Here is a 19,499-nt window from a genome sequence, read left to right as displayed (position 1 = left end):
TTTTAATGGACATATAGGCCTATTGGAAAATATTCTATTCCATGCTATTCTATTTTGGGGGACTAAAGGTAGTCTCTATATACTATTATTATTATTATCATTATTTATAATAACTAAACATAATAGAATAACGTATGAAAAGAATAGGCTCTATTCTATTCTATTCTATTCTATTCTATTCTATTCTATTCTATTCCTCTCCCCGCCCTGCGCGGTGTCGTCACGCTCCGGGCAGCCAGTGAGGCGGAGGGAGGGGGCGTCTCACAGCCAAGAGGCAGCAGCGGCAGCGGCGTCGCAGCTACAACCAGAGCGGCTCTCGGGCTTTGTTCAGTGGATGTGAATGAGCTCCATCACCTCCGCTAGAAATGTGGACGGATTTAAGGACATTGCTACTTTTTCATTTGTTTGTCCTGAGGCTTCATTTAACGGAAGGTGAGTGCTGTTTTTTTCCCCACGAGCGTGTATGTGTGACATGAATGAAATGAAATACAAGGTAAACGGTGGTGTGTAGTGTGTGTGTGTGTGTGTGTGTGTGTGTGTGTGTGTGTGTGTGTGTGTGTGTGTGTGTGTGTGTGTGTGTGTGAGACAGAGAGTGAGTGTCTGGTGATGGGGCTGTACTAGAGAGAGACTGGAAGAGCTCCTGATAGTACTCAGCGCGTGTGATGCCAAGAAGGAAAAAAAAACAAAACGCAAAAATACTTCATCATTTAGCTTCATTTTAATGATATTAATCTTCAGTGTAAATCTGTAATCGCCTGCCCATGGAGCAGTGAGTGTGTGCAGGGTGGGAAAACCTCTGCGAGTCTGTCATGTGTTTCCCGGCTGTGGGCATCCATACTGCATCAGAGGTAGTGGATGTGGATGTGGTGGCCCACACTGAATCTTTGTCTCCGTGTTGCAGAAAATTATTGTGACCGGCAGACACGGACCCTCCTCCTCCTCCTCCTTCTCCTCCTCCTCCTCCTCCTCTGCTCCTCCTCACTCTCTCACTTTAACTGGTTTTTATCATCTTGGAGAAAAGGAGAAAAAAAATAGATCAATAACTGAAAGAAAAACAGGAAGCATGACGCTCCCAGCACCTCAGCCAATTGACCTGAATGAAAGCTGAATATTAATTAGGCATTCATTTGCAAATGACAGTTGAACTACTTGCGGTTACTACTCCACTAACCCATCTGGACTCTGCTCCCCTCCCTCCTCCTCCTCCTCCTCCTGTGTGTGCGTGTGTGTGTGTGTGTGTGTGTTTTCCCTATCTTCATCTTCTTTTCTTCCTCTTCTTCCAGCAACGGATGAGTGTGTGGATGGACAGTTTCAGTGCAACAACAAAAGGTGTATACCGACCATCTGGAGGTGCGACGACGATGACGACTGCTCAGACAACAGTGATGAAGAAAATTGCCGTAAGTGTTAAAAACCAGTGGAGACTTAGACACAAAAGGCCGAGTGATGGTGCTGATGTCACAGTGCAGAGGAAGAAGCTGTCAAAGCAACACATCCGAACCATAAACACTTCATACCCACCCCTCACATCCCACTGTATTGTGATCTTAGACATTAATCGCCCTTTTTTTCTATTCTTTTCAAAGACAAATGTTCCAAAAGTAAAAAAAAAAAATCTAATTAGAGTGATGTCATTAAACTGATCAGGAGACAGCTCCTGGACCTGCTCCATCAGCTGTCCATTACAGGCTGACTTAATGCTCCGTTCATGACTGGAATGTTTATCCAAGCCTCTTTGTCCTAATGAGCGGCATTTCTTCAAAATGTTAACAGTTATGAGCCAGAAAATGCACCCGTGTCTCCACTCGCTCTCTGCCCTATATGATTTCAAATTATATTTACGGTAGATTTACTGTTTCATTAGCTTGTTTAATCTGTTTTCTTCCTGTGTGCTCATTGTGCACGACAGTGGTGTATTTTCAGGGAGACATAAAAGCTTACAGAGTTTCCAAAGAGACACAAATAAAATCATGCTCTGAGTGGGGGATTAGGTGTGTGTATGTATTTGTGTATGTGTGTGTGTGTGTGTGTGTGTGTGTGCCTCAGACCATGAGTGTGTGCTGGTGATTTCATCCCTTATTTTTTTTTTCCACATATAGAAAAGCTCAACAAACATGTTTTTTTCTGAATCGAGGGTTGATTGGTCGGAGCCATTTTCCAATCATCATCATATAAAAAGCCATCCAGCTGAGAGACAGGCGCATCAGTCCGCTCACACACAGCTCTGACAGGTATCTCGGATGTGTTGTTCTGCGCGGAAATAATAGAATTCCAGTTTCCTCTCTGACTGCGAGCCAGTGGCCTATATTTCAGAGCAGTGCTTGCGCTCGAACCAGTGAAGCTGTGCCAAAGCTGAAGCCAAGCTTTGCGTGTTTTTCCGTGCAGCTATGTTCCTATGTGTTCGGGTTAATTGTGGCTCGGGAGGAATTCCTCCACCTCCCCACACATGCATACATATACACTCTGTCTTTCTTTCTCTCTCCTCGTAGCTGTCTTCGTCTTTGTTTCTGTTTCTGTCTCCTGCAAACTCCCACTCACGCAAACCTGCCGCTCAACATCCACCTAACGAATCCTGTGTGCGTTAGTCTGGAGGTGTTGCCATTGTTGCCCTGTCTCTGAGAGTAGCAGGATGTGTCCTCGGGCAGGCCAAAAAAAAAAGAAAGAAAAAAAAAAGCAGGTCATTTGGACCATCTTTGCTCCTAAAACATTCATGCATCACACACACAAACACACACGTGCATATTCACACAAACACATGCACAAACTACTGATGTTTGGAGAAAATTACTGCTGCGCTTTATTTTCCCACTATTTCCCTTATGAATGAAGTGGGGAATTGTCAATGAGGTTTTATTACCCCATGTGTGCTTCCCATCAGGCAGAGCTTCTGACACATTTAGGATTTGAGTGAAAACACTTCTCCTTGAAGCCTTTTAAGCTGAGGCTAACTGTCAACCCACTGTTGATTATGACAGTCCAGGATTACTTGCCTTTTGTAATAGGGAGCAGCCATCACTCTCTTTGCCTGTGTGGCTCACTGTGTGTTTGTGTGTGGGCAGGCAGATGAGGCTGGTTTGTCTGTGCAGATTGTCCTCATAGTATTGGACCACTGATTGGCTATAAGGATATTAGCTGCTAAACTTTTCCCCTGTTTGATTTGGAGAAGAGGTTCTCTGGCACACTGTGCAGCTCTGGCAATATTTAATTAATGTGCTACTATTAAAGCCATTCTCAGGGGTCGCCTCTGTAAACCCTTTTTCTGTTTCTACATCTGAGCGGGCTAAGAGACAGTTGGCGTAGCGCAGTGGAGTGTAAACCTGTACAACATATGCCGCCCAGGAGGGGGAGAGTACAGTGAGGCTTTAGCTTGTACACACAGAAAATCCTTTACACAGTTTCTTGTGAAGTGGTTGCATTTTTTAAATTAAGTTTCTGGTGCTTGAGCGGATGGTCTCACTTTTTTTGTCGTCCCAATTTGTTATTTTACACAATGCCAAGCCTGAGAATGCAGTGAATGAATGCGTGCAACAGACCGTGGTTGTGAAATATGCTGACAGGAAAGAACCTGTGCTCCAGCTCCTTGTTTGTCATCTCGGTGTTTTCTTATTTTCAACCTGACTGCAGCTTGTAGCTGAACCTCTCAGAACATGTAAAGCAGCCTTAAAACCCTGTCGCTGCTCATACCAGCATCGTACCCTTTTATGTATCATGATCCTCCTCCTCCATCCTCCACCCTCTTTCTCTTAACCCCCATCCCCCACCGTCCCACCCCCAGACTGCACTCCCATCTCTCCATCCCCCATCATCCAAACTCTATTCCCCACTGACTGGTCACCCGCTGCATGCACCCATACATGCATAATTGCACTGATAAGTATGCGTGGACACAAGTATGGACCAGACGCATGCAGGCATTAATGCATATATACAGAACATAAACACAAATGAGTGCATGGCAATGAACTCCTGTGCTGCCGCTTTTCTGACAGAGAATGGCAAAGTTGAATCCACAGGCATCGTAACACAGCCTGTTTATATTTTGTGTAACTGGTTGCGTAACCTTTCCGGTGAGGATGAGGTGCAGAGCCACGCTGCCTCCCGCCTCGTCTGGAGTTTATGGCAGCAGAGGAAACAAAAGAGTCCTATAGCCTTGAATTCTCCTGCCAACTCTGACAGGGAGCCGCTGTTTAATCCTCATCCTGATTATAGCTCCATATCAGCCAGCCCCCATCACGTCTGTGTTACCTTCAAAGTCCAGCCCATACGCCTGACTTTCTTCTCATGCTCGGGTGTGATGATAACGATCCATTTCATCTGTGTTCATGAATTTAACATCCATACCTGCGAGGAGGCTTCTCACATCACCGCGTAAAAGCTCAAAGTGTTCTTTTATTTTGCTCTGTGATGCAGAGTCAGCAACAAACTGCCTCCCTCCCCCACCCTGTGTTGTTGTTGTTGTTGTTGTTTTTTACCTAATAAATCAGTACTACTTCAGAGGTAAACTCACTTTTGAAAACCGCTGGCGCTCCTCCATACCTCCTGTAGTCATTGTTTATTTCTCTATCCCAAAGCCTATCAGTGGATGCAGCCTCCTCTGCTGCAGTGTTGTACCCACAAAGTCCTGCCAACACACCATGATCAAAGTTTTAGACGCTGTGAAAACTATATTCGCACTCTTGATTAATGCATATTTAATGCATCGGTGTCCAGTGTGTTCAGAGCGCAGCTGCTTTTCTCCTGGCTTACACCTGTCTTTTATTTGGATGTTCTGTATCTTCTTGTGCTTTCTGTAAATCGATCAAATAATCTAAGATCAGTTTTTAGCTCCTAACCTCAGTGCTGTGTTTCTGTTGGAGCAGATAAATGTCATGCACCGCTGAAATGCGGGTCTGATGCTCTTTCATCTCTCAACAATAGCTGCAATAGCTCACTGGCCTTAAGTTTGAAATCCTACCACTTACCACGCTTAAAATGCTTCAGGTATTTCTTTTGATTCAATGACAGAAAATTGAGTGGGGGGAGAAAAAGCCATTGAATAGTGACTGAAAGCAAGTCAGCCTTTCATAATGGGATTTGCTTTAGTGTTATCTTATGTTGTCCTATCCTGTTGCTTATCCTTCTTTTCAGAAAGAGAAAAGAAATCTCCTCCAGGCATCGTAATGCTCACTTACAATCAAGTCTTGTGTGACCTGCATGTCTTTTTAAAAATACCTGCCTGTTACCACCTGCAACTTCCCTCTCCTCTCCTCTCCTCTCCTCTCCTTTGTTTTTTTTAAAGCTCTGTCAGGTTGTTTGACCACCTGTTGAGATGTGCTTGTACATGCTGGAGAATAAAACAGTAATGTACTGCTTGTCAAAGAGGTTTGGGGAAAAGAGAGATGCCCATCATAATGTAGTAGTACTGACTTATACTAAGAGTCTTGGAGTGTGCATCTCTTTCCCCACAGTCTTTGCGCCTCGCTGTCTGTTGATGTGTTTGACAGTGGAGGAGTGAGAGATGTGGAACAACACAGAAAAAAATGTGATAGTGATAGAAAATGAGGAAACACATTATTTTGACCTGCAGGGTGAGTTGAGGAGGTTGTTTGTGTATCTCTCAAATTCTCTCTATAATCTCAGCTGTTTACAACTGTACACAGCGAGGAAAATATTACACTATTATCTCTTCTATGCAATGTTGCATGTTCTCTGTTGGGCCTGTGGTCAATTTATTGTCTGTTCACTTGATCATATAATTATAAGCCTTAATTGGGATAACATACCTTCGATAAAGAAAACTTGGCTGAATTTTGAAAACCTTTTTATTGGCAAGTGAATTGAACTGATCTCTGTCGCATTATCTTAAACTTTTTTTCATTTATGTCTGGAGCTGTTTCTGGTTTTATTGTAAGAAGATTGAAGAGTCATTAAAGTTGAGCTGAAATTCAAATTTTCACACTTTTTTGTTCAAAGTTATAACATGTAACTTTTCCGTATTAAAATGTATAAAAAATAACGCCCTATCCATGTGTGCGTGGGTATTCTGGTTGTCTGCCAGATGCTCTAAATGGATTTTTAACCAATTTGAAGCCACACATAGTTTGTACACTTTGTTTTCAACCATGTATTTTTAGTATAAAGGATTTTAGTTATCCATGTCTGGATCTTTATCAGAAAAAAAAGCATAGTCATAGTTAGGCAGCTCAGCTCAGCTCAGCTCAGTCCTCTTATGCCCTCTACACACTGTGCGATTTTAGCAGTCTTATACGACTGTTGCATGACACACTATGCGACGTGGAATTTACAATCTTTGCTACGACGTCAAGTTTGACGTGTGCATTGTACGATGATCGTTCTACTGAATCGCAGGTCGCCCGCTCCCCCTCCTCCCCCCCTCCCTCCCTCCCTCCCTCTCTCCCTCTTCACACACAGACACAAGTCACCGGCACCAGTGGAGCAGTAGGCTACCGCCAGTTGTCTGTTATTTAAAAATGAAATCACGGCCTGTATTGGCAGAGAACATCACAGCAGTACCGTCACGTAATGAGAGCACATCTAAACGAGGACGAAGTCACCTCTCCCGGCGTAAACACGTCAATATTCTCCGGTAGGCGACCGCTTCTCATCATAGTCCGCACATGGGTTTTTTTTTTTTTTTGGACAGAGTTTCACACACAACTTTTCTGATGGCTGTATGAGTCTGTCCATGTTCCTCCTCTTTCTGCGACAGTAAAAAGGAATATACACCTCTCCAGAGATGACAAGATATTCGTTTTTTAATTTAATGACTATTTACTCGAAAATCAGTGCTCGTCCCTGTCACCTGCGCCACTGATAGACGTCCATCAGCTGATTAGTAGACGTAGGTCGTAGCAGTTTTCTGACACTGTCAGAATTTAATCGCAGGTCGTCTTTGGTCGCAAGACGCTGACAACGGCCGTCGTAGAACCTGTCTCACTGTGCGACGTAAGACGGCCGATTTAGAGCTACGACCAAAGATTTCGCCACGATTCTCCTACGATCGGCCGTCTTTCGTCTGCGACGGCCAAAATCGCACAGTGTGTACAGGGCATAAGACTCCCAAGAAGTCTGGAACACACTGGTGAATCACTGATTTTTAATGTGTACGTTCTAAAACTGTTTGTATCAGTTTTTATAGGGAAACCTTCTCAAATAATTCAGCTGCCAGTGAAAACCTGAAAAACGACTGGCTCAGAAATTACTCAAGAAGAAGTTGCATTGTTCGCACAGTGTCAGTGAACTGACTTTAAATGTTCATTGTTTTAACTGGTTGTAATCACCGGGTCATGAGGAGACCTTTGGCGAGTTTGGGTCCTGGTAAAAACCTCCTGAAATGACTGACACTGATGAATCTGATAGAAGTTGGTGACAATGGTGGTGAAGCCAACGTCTCCCACGATCCCATGTTATTGTGAATTCACCAAATTCTTTTTTATTGTTTTGCTCGAAATCAGCCCATAACAGCAGAATTGACTGAGCGTTTAAGGAAATAGCGATTGTGATCCTGCAGAGCACGCAGCTTTTTTTTATATTTTTCAAGGAGAATTGAACCATTTCTCAAATTTAGTCCTTTTTAACCTTCCCATACTATTTTTTTCAACAAGTCCAGTGCATTGTTTTATGCAGTTCAAGACATCTGTCCATTGACAGTATTCAGCATTTGGCAGAGCCCAATCTGCTATTATGTTAATTTAAGTTTGAATATGTTTAATTTCAGTGAATAACACCAGATGTAAGATACAGATGTATGATATTTTACTATTAATTATTAAACATGTGGTGCATAATTTGGCCCTTTTTTCAAGGTTTAAAGGCATTAATCAGGTTTTAAATCTAGAAAACTGTTGAACACTGACGGGACATTTTTTCCCAGCATCCTCTGCTCCTTGCATTTACTGACATCAAGAGAAGGGAATCAGATGAAAGCCCTTGCTCTGACACAGCTTATGTCTGGTGCCCATCCACACACACGTGTGTATGTGAATGTGTTGTGTGTGTTTGCTTGGTCGCTGGCCCCACTGGCCCACTGCCCTGTGTCTGCCTGTCTCAAAGCCACCTAGCCCAAAGTGATCATTAAGAAGTCTTTATCTCAGATTAGCGCATGCTGCGATGCAGAGATGCTGAGAGACAGAGAGGATGAGCGAGAGAGAGAAGTGGGGGGGGATTAATGTGGGTATAAAAACATCACTCAGCCTCAACCTCCTGCCCTCATCCAAAATGTATTTATTCCCCATGCCACTTAACTTTTTTTGTTAGTGCTTAACACCTAAAAGAAAGCATTTTCACGTTACCCTTCCCAAAAATCTCTGCTCATTTCTAATGGTAAGACGCAGATGTTTCTCTGGGGGCACTGTGTCTTGCCTCATGAAAAATGCTGTTGCAGTTCAGTTGAATCTTTGAAATATTGCTGTGGTATTAAAACAACAGTATAAACTGTCTGCACAACGTGGTTTTATTAAACTTAGTTGTTTTTATAGTAGTAGTTTATAAAGATTTACAGTAACAAGGTGTTTGAAACACAGAAGCATCAAGTCATTAATTCAGTCAGATCTTGAAGACAACCGACAACTGATATAAACTTTTACAAATCAGGACGTCCTGTTCTTGCATTTGGTGAAAGTTTCTTGGTTTTTTAATGAGTTGAGAGCTGAGCTAGTTTTGAAATCGCATCCTATAATTCACAGCTGTAAAGTGATGCTGCTGTAGTTTTTGTAACAGTGATTCAGTAGTGGCAGTGAAATGAACCCAGGTTTGCTTGAAAATCAATGCTGGATGTTTGAGAACGGCTGCCTGCTCTGTGAACCCAGACCTAGGGGCCACAGGCATCCAGGCAGACAGTGCCTTTCATCCACAATCACTGTCAGAAAAACCAGACCCACAAGGGAGCATGTTGGCAGCCATCGCAAGAGATGTGGCCCTTTGCAACTTGTGAGTCATTTTTTGTGGAAAAATGCCACTTCGTGTGACTCAACGGGCGGGCCTGTGAATTTTAGCTGACAGCTCCGATGTTGCTGGGACTGGACACCGAGTGCGACTGTGACTCTCGCTTTATTTTCATTTATCTGTTTGTGGATGAGTACACACACTCGTCAGAGACCTTAAGAGGACGTTATTCCACTCCTGAAGTCAAGAAAGCGTCAGCAACACATGCGCCTATAAATTGAAATGAAATAGCTCTGACACAGCAGCAGCCGAAGCCCTCGGTCTCTTTCGTTTTATTGATGATTCAGTGGAGTTGGATGAATCGCGAGCGTCAACTCCACTCACACAATGCAGTAGCGTTAGCCTCCTCTTGCCCAAATACACAGTGACTCATTACATTGCCACCATCACAATGTAAAAGCTTTACATGCAGGCCGTCACTGCAGTGAAATCATTCCACCTGCCTATACACGCCAGGGCCGGCTCTACGCAAGGGCAAGAGGGGGCAGTGCCCCCTCAAATAAATGTCTTGCCCCCTCAAATCCAAATTTTAGAAGTTGAGAAAGCACATTTTAATATACTCAAAAAATGTGTATATTACAAGTTGACAAAATTATCTGCAGTAGCACAAAAATCTGCCGAAAAAGGGACACTGTTTTGTTCTTTTTTAGTATTCTTAAGACTATCTTTCAGTTTTGTAAATCTTGACCATAGTAGACCCCCCCCCCCCCTCTTTGCTTCACTCACATTTTAAAATCACAAAAATTTTCTGGGGGGGATGCCCCCAGACCCCCCTACAGGGGTTTAGCTACTCACCTTTTTCACCCCCTCTGGGTTTGCAATGCATCTTCAGGTATATGCACCCCTAACCCCCCATATAATGTGGCTCTATGCATTACGACAGTAACAAATTTGGGCTCTAAGACCCTGGTTGGCCACCCCGGCCCCTAGTTGGACAGGTCTGAAGGTAGAGGCCTGACAAAGTGCAATCCACTTCTCCAGGTTGGGGTTGGACACATAGCCAACAACCCAATTCAATGAAGTTACTATAAGCACGGAGAAAAAAAAGTGCTGGAGCATGATGTGTTCACATGATGCCCCCTTCACATTTCTGACTGCCCCCTCATATATGCCTGCCTAGAACTGGCCCTGATACACGCCCCGTCAATCCACACAACCGTCATACACACTGTGCCGCTTAGAAATTAGCTCTGAACTCTGAAATGAACGGTTGACTTCCTCTCAAAGAGCCACAGAGGTTTATGTAACTACATGCAGCCACTGTTAGTGATTTGATATTTATCACTTGTCATCTCTCTCATCAATTAATCTGATGATTATGTCCTTTATTAATTCCTTATTTATTGAATCTGTAAAATGAAACAAAAATACCCCTCACATGTTTTTGTCTAACAGTCTAAAACAAAAATATCTTTGATTTTCAATGGCCAGGTTTGAATCCATTTTAGTCTCCTTTTTATCAGATTTTCAGAACTAATAAAAAAAAGTCAAACTTTAAATGGTGACAAAGAGTCATAAAATCATTTGGTTATATTTCTTTTTTTTTTCTTAATTTCTCATTCAGAATTTTTTTAAACACATGAAACAGGTGGAAGTTGTCATGGTACAGTTATGACATAACAGAAGACATTGGTTTCCTAAACCCAACCTCTACGCTTTCCTGTATTTGACAATTGTGTAAAGCTTTGAAAGGAGGGGTTAAAAGTATGACTGGATAGGCTAAGTACCCTTGACCCCCTCCCCCACTAACTGTTTACGATGGAGAGAGAGTCTCACATGGACTCTTCCACACTGTGGATGAAAAGTGACGGTCTAATATCACCAGTCGTCACAGAAACAATAGTCACGCTTCTCATCTTAGTGAACGGTTTATGCACTAAATGTGGTCTTTGACACTAAATATTAAGCTACTGTATCAACGCTAGATAATTATATGATAATATTACAGTATTCATTTTGACACATCACCCACCCCTAGTTCTGGTCTATTCGAGCCGTAGAGAACAGGTCTAATTTAGACATGACCTCAGTGTAATTTCATGGAAACCCCAATTAAATCAGCTTTTCATAATAACGTGTTATGACTGGAGTGAGCACCCTGGGTCTCCTTGGTGCTGCCCACTCCTGTGTGGCTGTGAGGGAGTGTTGGAAAAGATGTATATACACTCATTATGTTCAGCATTTCTCTTCTTTTCCTTGGTTCAGCTGGTCATTAGAGAATGTCAGCTGAATTAGGCTCTGGATGTTAGCAAGGCCTTTTAGTCACTGTAGTAGTAGAGAGAAACTAGTTTCCCTCTCCTCTTGAGGAACAAATGCAGAATTTATGAGCTAAGCCTAAGTTAAATGGGGATTTAATAGTGTCAAACACTGCATTACCTGAACAGTGATAGCAAATGGATCTCAGACTCATTTACTCACCTATTCTCTCAGCTATAGAGTTTAAAGTGGGTGAAGTCTTGAATCCAGCCAGTCAGGTACAATCAAATTATGTACCTGAAACTAGGCTTCAACATAATGGATGGCTGGTTTTACATGTGCTGATTAAATGTCTAGATAACGGCCTCATGATGCTTCACGCTCTGCTCAGTGTGGATCTATACAAAGAAAGATGTGACACTTTTGACTGGAGGAGTATAATGTAACAGACTGAGACAATTTAGCAGCTGTGTGCAGAGTTTAGAGCTTTTCTGCAGAGCAGCTTTTTCTCCTCAGTGTTCTGTAGCCCTGTTTTACATGACATTCATTCTTCTAAAATTTAGATCGTAAAACAGGGGCTGGTGTTGAATCATTTGTTTGAAAATGTATTTGAAATGTTCATAGTAAGTGGGTGGTGTTTGAAAATGTTACTGTTCATCAAAACAAGCACAGTTTGGTCATGATTCAGATGTAGAACATGAATGTTCAAAACCACCCTATATTGCCAAATATTTGCAAACACACAACTTGATTTTGTATTTAAAATGAAAGTACTTTTCTTCATTTTAATATTTAATGTGTAATGTGGAGCTTTCAACAGATTTCCTCACTCATTGATGGAAAAAGCAGGCCTTGCATGAGAAAAGTTCAGTTTAACATTTAAATCACAGTCTAATGCTTCACTCACCCTGAGCGTATGTGTGTGTGTTGGTGTTAACATCAAAGTTCTAGCTCAGTTCTTCTGCAGAAGTTTTCTTGGAACTGTTAGAAACTGTATCACCAGTAGAAAGCAGAGTAGAGTGAACTGTTAGCCCCAGCTGGTTTCTTGAGTTGGGCCTGACCTTGTGCGCTTCGGGGAGTTGTATTATGATCAAAGCTCAGTAGCTAAGCTCTGCCTAGAGACAGATATGTTTTAAATGCATAGCCAACGGTCACTCACATGCACACACAAATATGTACAGGCACAGGCACAGGCACGCACACACTAACACACACAGCAGTATGGGTGCTGTAGGCTTCACGCTGACAGACACAGATGGAATTACTTGATGCTCACAAACACAGGGCTGTTTTATTAGTTTGTGCATGAGAAATGATGTAATCGTTTGTGACATGGATCGCCAGAGAAAGATGACCAAGAACGATGGAAAGAGGAGGAAAACAGGAGAGAAGAAAGGAGCTAGGGAGCGCAGAGGCAAGCTAAGGAGAGTGTTGTTGTGAGGTGGGGGTTGAGGTGGGGGGGAGTGGGCGAGCAGGGACGAAGACTGCTGCAGTGTCATTGATTTTAGAGTGCCTGTTTAGCTTTGTTATTGTTGTGATGCAGAAAAGACAAAATGTGGTGGGATAAGACCAACAGCCCATTCCAAATCACCTGTTGTCTTCCTCAGAGAGGTAAAAGTTGAGGATGTGTTTTAATTTGCACACTGCACAAACTGGTGTAAACATCGAAGTATTGGACTACCAGAGAGTACCAGGAAGACAGTCAAAACCGGCGGCACCTGTTTGGCTTGAATGAAGCTGAGCATCTTTACAGGAGGCTTCAACTCGCTGCAGAACATCTGCTCGTCCCATCAGACAGCCAGACTGCTGGGAACACTTGGCATACGTGCAGCTCTCCTGCTCTACTTTCAATGCTGTTTGAAGTACGTTTTCTGGATTTAACGATCAGGCTTCCTTTTTTTTGACATTTAAAACAACACAGATTGTGTATTTGAGATACGTTACATTGGCAGAACAACAGTTTCAGCCCAATAGCAGAAACTACAAAGTGCAGCCCTGCAGTATAATTATCTTCTCAAAAGTATTATTTTTTTGCAGACCCCTCTCATAAATCACTATCTTTTTCATCCTTTAATTTGCAGTGATCCACAAGTACATTCACGCAGCAGAAACCTAACTGTTACATACAGTGCTATACGTCCTTCTTTCAAACTCAACACCACATACATTTTTATCGGGGAGAAATAGCAAAAATGCCCCAGAAAAACCTTCATTAATTTGCCCCATGCAACAGGAAGCTACCATTGCATTTGAAAGCTTGTAGAGATGTATTTTTTGAATGCATAAACTGTGACAATTGTGGTCTAACACTGCATACTGTATTAGTGCTAATGTATATGAGTATACTGTATGGTCCACATCCACAATAACATGCTTGGCTTTAAAACCTTCTTGCTACATGGAATCCACTCTGCTGAAGGGTTTTTGAGACCCTGATTGGGTCTTGTTAGTCACAATGTATCTTATCCTGATGTGTCTCTTGGCCCTTTTCCTTGAAAAAACAAAACAAAACAAAGATCCCTGACCTATGTTTTAGCTGTCATAGACAACTGTCTTCATATTTCCCCCAGCCAGCACATAAATGTCCAGTGTATGTGAGCGTGGTCACCTCTATGTGTTTTCAGGCATGTTATCACAGACAATGGTTATTTCTGATCCAATACCAAAACACTTGTCCAGTGGAGACTGTTTCAAAATTACAACATACATAATAATGTGGATGCAGTCTTAGATGTTCTTTTGAACAAGTCTCCCACCTATGAGGGCTGTGTATCACTTAGTTTGTGTTGTGACACATTCCTCCTGAGGGACGAGGCTGTAACCCATTGTGAAATTATGAAAACAGCTAACAAACCCCTTCTCCTCCCTCCTATTAATTTAAAGGGACAACGAGGAGTTTTGGAAAAGCGAAGCGTTTTCACACTACATTTATGAGCCTCCGCGCGCACCGTGAAATTCTTTGACCGGCGCAAGACAGATGTATGTTTTAATTCATCAAGAATTAAAGTCAGAGGTTCGAAGACGATCACATACCGTCGTAGTTCCGACCATAAACGGCGATTCGGCGGCGTTATTCTCATGACTCGCCACGAAACCGAAAGTAAAGAATGCTGGTCGGCTCGACCAGCATTTCTGCCACGACTAATAATAACAAAATAACGATAGAGACAGAACGATATATTTATCGAAAATGGACCCATTAACAAGTGTGGGTAGCGTAGATTCATCCACATTAACGTGAGACTTTTTTATAACCAAATAGAAACTCCTCAAAGCAAATTAGCAAATGTACCGTGCTTTTAATGGAGCCATCTGAGATTTACATGCATGAAAGAAACTGCAGTGAAGGGCACAGTTGCTGTGTTACCTTCAGATAGGGCTGGGCGATATGAGAAAAAATCCTATCACGATAATTTTTTTCATATCAGTCGATATCGATATATATCACGATAGGACTCAAGTCACTGTTTTTGTCAAGCCTAAATGTTCCATCATACTCACAAGTGAGATTTGAAGATATCAGAAGGTTATTTCTAATTTAAATATTTATTTTTCGTCAAAAATTGAACATTTCAGATGTAATGATTAACATATAAAAGCAATGAGTAGCCTAATAACAATTTCAGATAAATAAAACTGGTATTATATACAGTTAGTTTCAACCAAATAATTTGATTGGACAAGAGACATACATGAGTGCTGATATAGGCTACAGTACAACAGCACTGGGTCTTTTTACAGACATTATCACTCCGCTGTTCAGGCGTTCTTTAACATTACATCAGACAGGAGTTAGGTCAGACTAGAGCCAGGCTCCCCATACAGGAGCTGCTTTATCTCTCTGCTGCTGCTGCAGTTATAAACGGACGTGAAAATTAAAACCCGGACCTGACGTGGTCCGTTAATTAGCGATCATTCTCAGCCTAAACCCGGCTGAAAAAGAAATAGGAAGAGAAATCGCCGCGGTTAGCGTTTGCTTCGCAAGTGGCCAGTGTTTAGGTCGGCACAGCTGAACAGTGTCGCTCTGGTGTGAGGAGCAGCAGCAGCAGCAGCGGCAGAGCGGCCATGCCGTGACTGCGCTCCCTTTGATGTGTGACGGCGAGCCGCTCCGACTGCCTGCTGTCTCCGTGGTTAAAGTTTAGGGTTGTTTACACCTACTGTATTAGAGTTCAATCAATCTGGGTTAATGTAAACATGACGTACCACGTCTTTTCGCGGTCACTCGTTCTCCTCCATTTTTTCTTTCGAGGCAACACTCCTCTCTCTCTCTTTTTACTGGCGATGCCCCGCTGCTGACGCCAGGCTGCAGCAGCCCAAACATTACCAGGTGTTGTTGTGCTGTGTACAGTCTTCCTGTGCTGTGTCAATCTAACCTGGTTGGCTCAGCCAGTGGTTCAGCGTGGCGCAACTCTCGTTTTCATTGGCTGTTTCAAAACATGAATGAATGAAACCTATCGACTTTCTATCGACCACGTTTCATATTGCTATTGAGTAAAGTTATATCGCGATATATATCGTTATCGTTTTATCGCCCAGCCCTACCTTCAGACACTCACTTGGAAATGCACTGTATTGTGTTGACACTATAAGCAGCACATGCAGAAAGAGTCTTGCACTGCAAAAAGAAAAAGATCAGTGCTGAGAGAAAGTGAGGGGGTAGAGCTTTGTGTGTTTCGACAGTGCAATGTGGCGGTTGCGTTCGATTTTTAATGATTAACAGGAAGTAGTCGCAACCCCAGGGCTATCACATGCCCTTCTGACCCCTATGGCTTCGAGGTGTATTCAATCTATTCATAAACAGAATTAATCTGAAGCATTAGCAGCTCAGATCATGTCCTCGCCCGCTACAGCAGCTGCATTGTGCTACTTTGCTTATGTTCAGCTGCTCTGGTGGTGAGAGGGAAGCCTTTAGTCACAGTCCGAGTAATCTGTTTCTGTGCTGGGTGGTAGCCGGACTCTTTAATTGGTTTCCTTTTTTTCATAGTGGGCATTTGTTGGGCCGGCACTGAAGGATATCGGCCCTCAGTGAGTCCATCAATATGTCTGTAACTTTGTCCCACCTGTCTGCCTACTTGTGCTACTTGTGTTTGTGGCTGAGAAGACCAAAAACAAACACACTCGCTAAAAAGCAGGCTAATGCTCAAAAAACCAAAGAAACGAGGTCCATTTGCACACATGCAGAAGAGGGTGAATGGGCATGCAAGTGTGTTGTGTTTGCATGTTACTGCTGGGTTATGTTCAAAGGCAAACGACAGCTGGGACTAAAATCTGAGAGTGTCTTAATTACGCTCTCTTGTTGCTAGGGGCAGATTTTCTAGAACAAGAAGTTTAACCTCGGGCGCTATTACACTTATGCTAATTTTCGTCTGCAGTGGGAAATGTACAATTCTGCTCCCAGTGCCTTTTCACACCAATTTGAATGCCTCAGTCTTTAGGACAGCAAGGGTCTTTCTGAGAATTTGGTCTGCAGCTGCCATTGTATTTCATCTTACTGGGGTTGGGTTTTTACAGGGGAAAGAGAGGAGGAAGGAGAGATGGAGAAACGACAGAGATGTGGCTCATTCCCTTTGCAGGGTAAAAGGCTAATCCCACAATTCCCATTACAGTCCCTCAGTTTGTAGACAGACACTGTAATCTAGTGTGGCACACATTTCCATATACAGGAGTGACTGCGCTTTAGGCTCTCTTAATGCATTTGGCTGCCCGTGACTTAGAGTGGCAAGGCACTTTGAGCGTTTATTCTTAAATCCAGACCTATTGTAAGCTCAAGAGGAATAATGCAAGACTACTCAAAAGTAATGAGACCAGACGTAAACCTCTCTGAAGGCTTTTACCAACTTTCTTATTTTCTGTGTTGTGTTCTGTGGCTTGCGAGCAATTTTATAGATTCATTTATAAAGGCCTAGTCCAACTGTGTGAATCCAGAGAAATGAGAGTGCAGGGACCCAGATATCCATGACAAATAGCTCCCGTTGTGGATAGTAGACCTTATTTACCTGTGAGTTTCTTGGTTTTATTTTCCTATTTCTTTCACTCTTGGTCGCATATGTCTTCATTAGCAGGATTACAATTTTGATTATGTTTGCCTTGATCTTCCCATGCAGGATCATTGATTTGTGTTACTTTCACACTGCCACTGATCTCCTTGATGCCTCCTGAACATCCTCAAAAACCAAACCCATATCATGTTGGACAGGGCTACAGGAAAAATACAGGGAACAATCTTTGAAGCAGAAACGTGAGTTTCATGGAAGATCTGGCTACATGTAAATCAGTATTGTAGTCAACCTTAGGGTTTAGTCCAACTTGTGTAAGTAATGATGGTTTTGGTAATGATTAATAAGAAGTCAACTTCCAGAAGAGTTCAGTTCCCAAAAAACAAGAAGAAAAAAAGTATACCAACTATTTACAACCAGCGTCAACAACATGTGAAAGACAAATCTTCTCACTGACAGACTTAAAGTTATGGTTGGTAATCATGTTCAGAAACACTTTTTGTTATACTGGGTGAAATGGTCCTTCTATCCTGACAGTTTATGTATTCAGAAAAAGGAACAAAAATAATCAGACCTCTGTGACAGCTGCAGGACTGACAAAACTCTGACCAATCCATGCTTTTCGATCCAAAAAGGAAAAACAGATGCCCTCATGTTCTGGCTTCACCCAATCATGCTGCCATCACTCTCCCGCTCTCCCTCTCTCCCTCTTCTCGCGTGCGCGGCCAGAGTCTTCACCTACAGTCCGCGGAAAAGCCACACTCCAGTCTGATGGGTGGCATTCCTGAATGTATTACAATAGATCCATGGTGGCAATGTAGCTCTGGCAATGCGCGTTGGGTGTCTTGACCTACGTCCACAGAAAAGTGAAGGCGTGGCTTCAGAGAGAAGTCTGAGGAAAGGGGCTGGGACTTTTGACTTGTGTATTAACCATTTTTTCAGAATCTCCAACCTTACCTTTAATTTCCCATGAAACTGGCTAGTTTTCTTCCTTCTTATAAATTATTCACTGGATCAGATGATACATACAACAGCATCTTATCTTCTGTATAACTGCACCGTTTGTATTGGAAGTGCTGGAGGGGCTTTCTAACTGTCCCCTTATATGTGACAGGTGAAGGACGGATAATTGAGCTGCCGTTATCACAAGGGACAGACTCCGTTAGCGGCTACTTCGGCAGATCACTCGCTGACCTAGTTACGTTTTGGGAGGAGTGAAATTAAGACTTCATCTTGGAGAGTTAGATACATTTACACCGTCTCAGCATTTCCACATCTGGCTGGAATGCAAGTCATTTGTGCTGTGGATATTTAGCCATGCTAATAATGTGGCTCTAGACATGGAGACATGATAGTCCATTTCTGTGAATGGATTTCCATGAGATTCAGAGTTTTGGTTTATAGTGAGATAGTTCTGAAAACTGTGGAGTGGATTTTAATGAGATGGTAACTGACTGTGTAATTTGGTAATTTGCACGTTAGCGTACATGTCTTGCTATGTCACAAGGGTGAAAATGGTTAACGTTACCTAAACCGTGGATTTTAACGTCATCATTATGAGGGTGCTAGCTTGTCGATGCTCACATTTAACTCCAACATTTATTTAAATATCATGTTTAAAAGTGGGGAATTATTCCCATCACACACTCAAACCCCTTCACTTGCTCTGTCATCACTGCAGACTTTATGAACTGTGTCAGCCCGGTCTCAGTGAGTGGTGGCATTTGGTCCTGGAGTTATAATTACTTCGGACAGCTGGATAATGATTCTTAAGAGGAGAGTCTCCTGTGTGCAGCTAGATTGAAACTTAGACTTGATTGTCCAAGTGAAGGGGAACTCACTGGCATTCTCCTCTTTTATTTCTATTCATCTGATCATTTCACAGCACAGAGTTTGGATTCTGAATCATACTCATTCTCAAATTGCTGGATGAGATTTAATTTAAGGATTTTTTTTTGTCTTTTATGCCAAGAGGAACCAAAGGAAATTTCGTTATGTGTATGCGTAGCGGTTTTGGTACTCATCATTGCGTTGTGTAGTTTTAACATATGAGGCAGACCTTCACCGTTGGCAATCTTGCCGTTTATTTTTCACATGGACTGACCTGGCAGAGGAATCAACATTACAGTCAGTCCAGTTCTTCTTCTCACACACACACATACACGGCTGAAAAGGGTAAAATGAAAAGAAAGTGCAGGTTAGCTAACATGTGTACCCTAGCCATTTTGTAAACGAAAATAAGAGAAAAACACTGTCAGCTTTTTATGAAAAAGGACGTGCTCGACCGCTCGGGAGCTATATGCTTAAGAAATGCAACTTAAACCACCCCTTTTGTATTGAAATTAAAGTAATTAATATGAAACA

The 19,499-nt window shown here is 42.5% G+C and overlaps 1 protein-coding gene across 2 annotated transcripts in view; it reads left to right on the top strand.

Moving 5' to 3' along the window:
* Window positions 1–230: 230 nt before the first annotated feature.
* The window catches only part of LOC146971142 (low-density lipoprotein receptor-related protein 8-like), a 98,520-nt gene continuing 79,251 nt past the window's right edge, over window positions 231–19,499 (top strand). For both annotated transcript variants that reach the window (XM_085803804.1, XM_085803803.1), the window contains exons 1-2: window positions 231–432; window positions 1,284–1,400. In XM_085803804.1, the coding sequence (XP_085659930.1) occupies window positions 366–432; window positions 1,284–1,400 (184 nt within the window). In that variant the 5' untranslated portion in view covers window positions 231–365. The remainder of the gene's footprint in view (window positions 433–1,283; window positions 1,401–19,499) is intronic.

This window comes from Trachurus japonicus, chromosome 17, assembly GCF_045865225.1.
Source record: "Trachurus japonicus isolate A0001 chromosome 17, Traja_1.0".
Lineage (NCBI taxonomy): Eukaryota > Metazoa > Chordata > Actinopteri > Carangiformes > Carangidae > Trachurus > Trachurus japonicus.
This window is presented reverse-complemented; position numbering and strand designations above follow the sequence as displayed.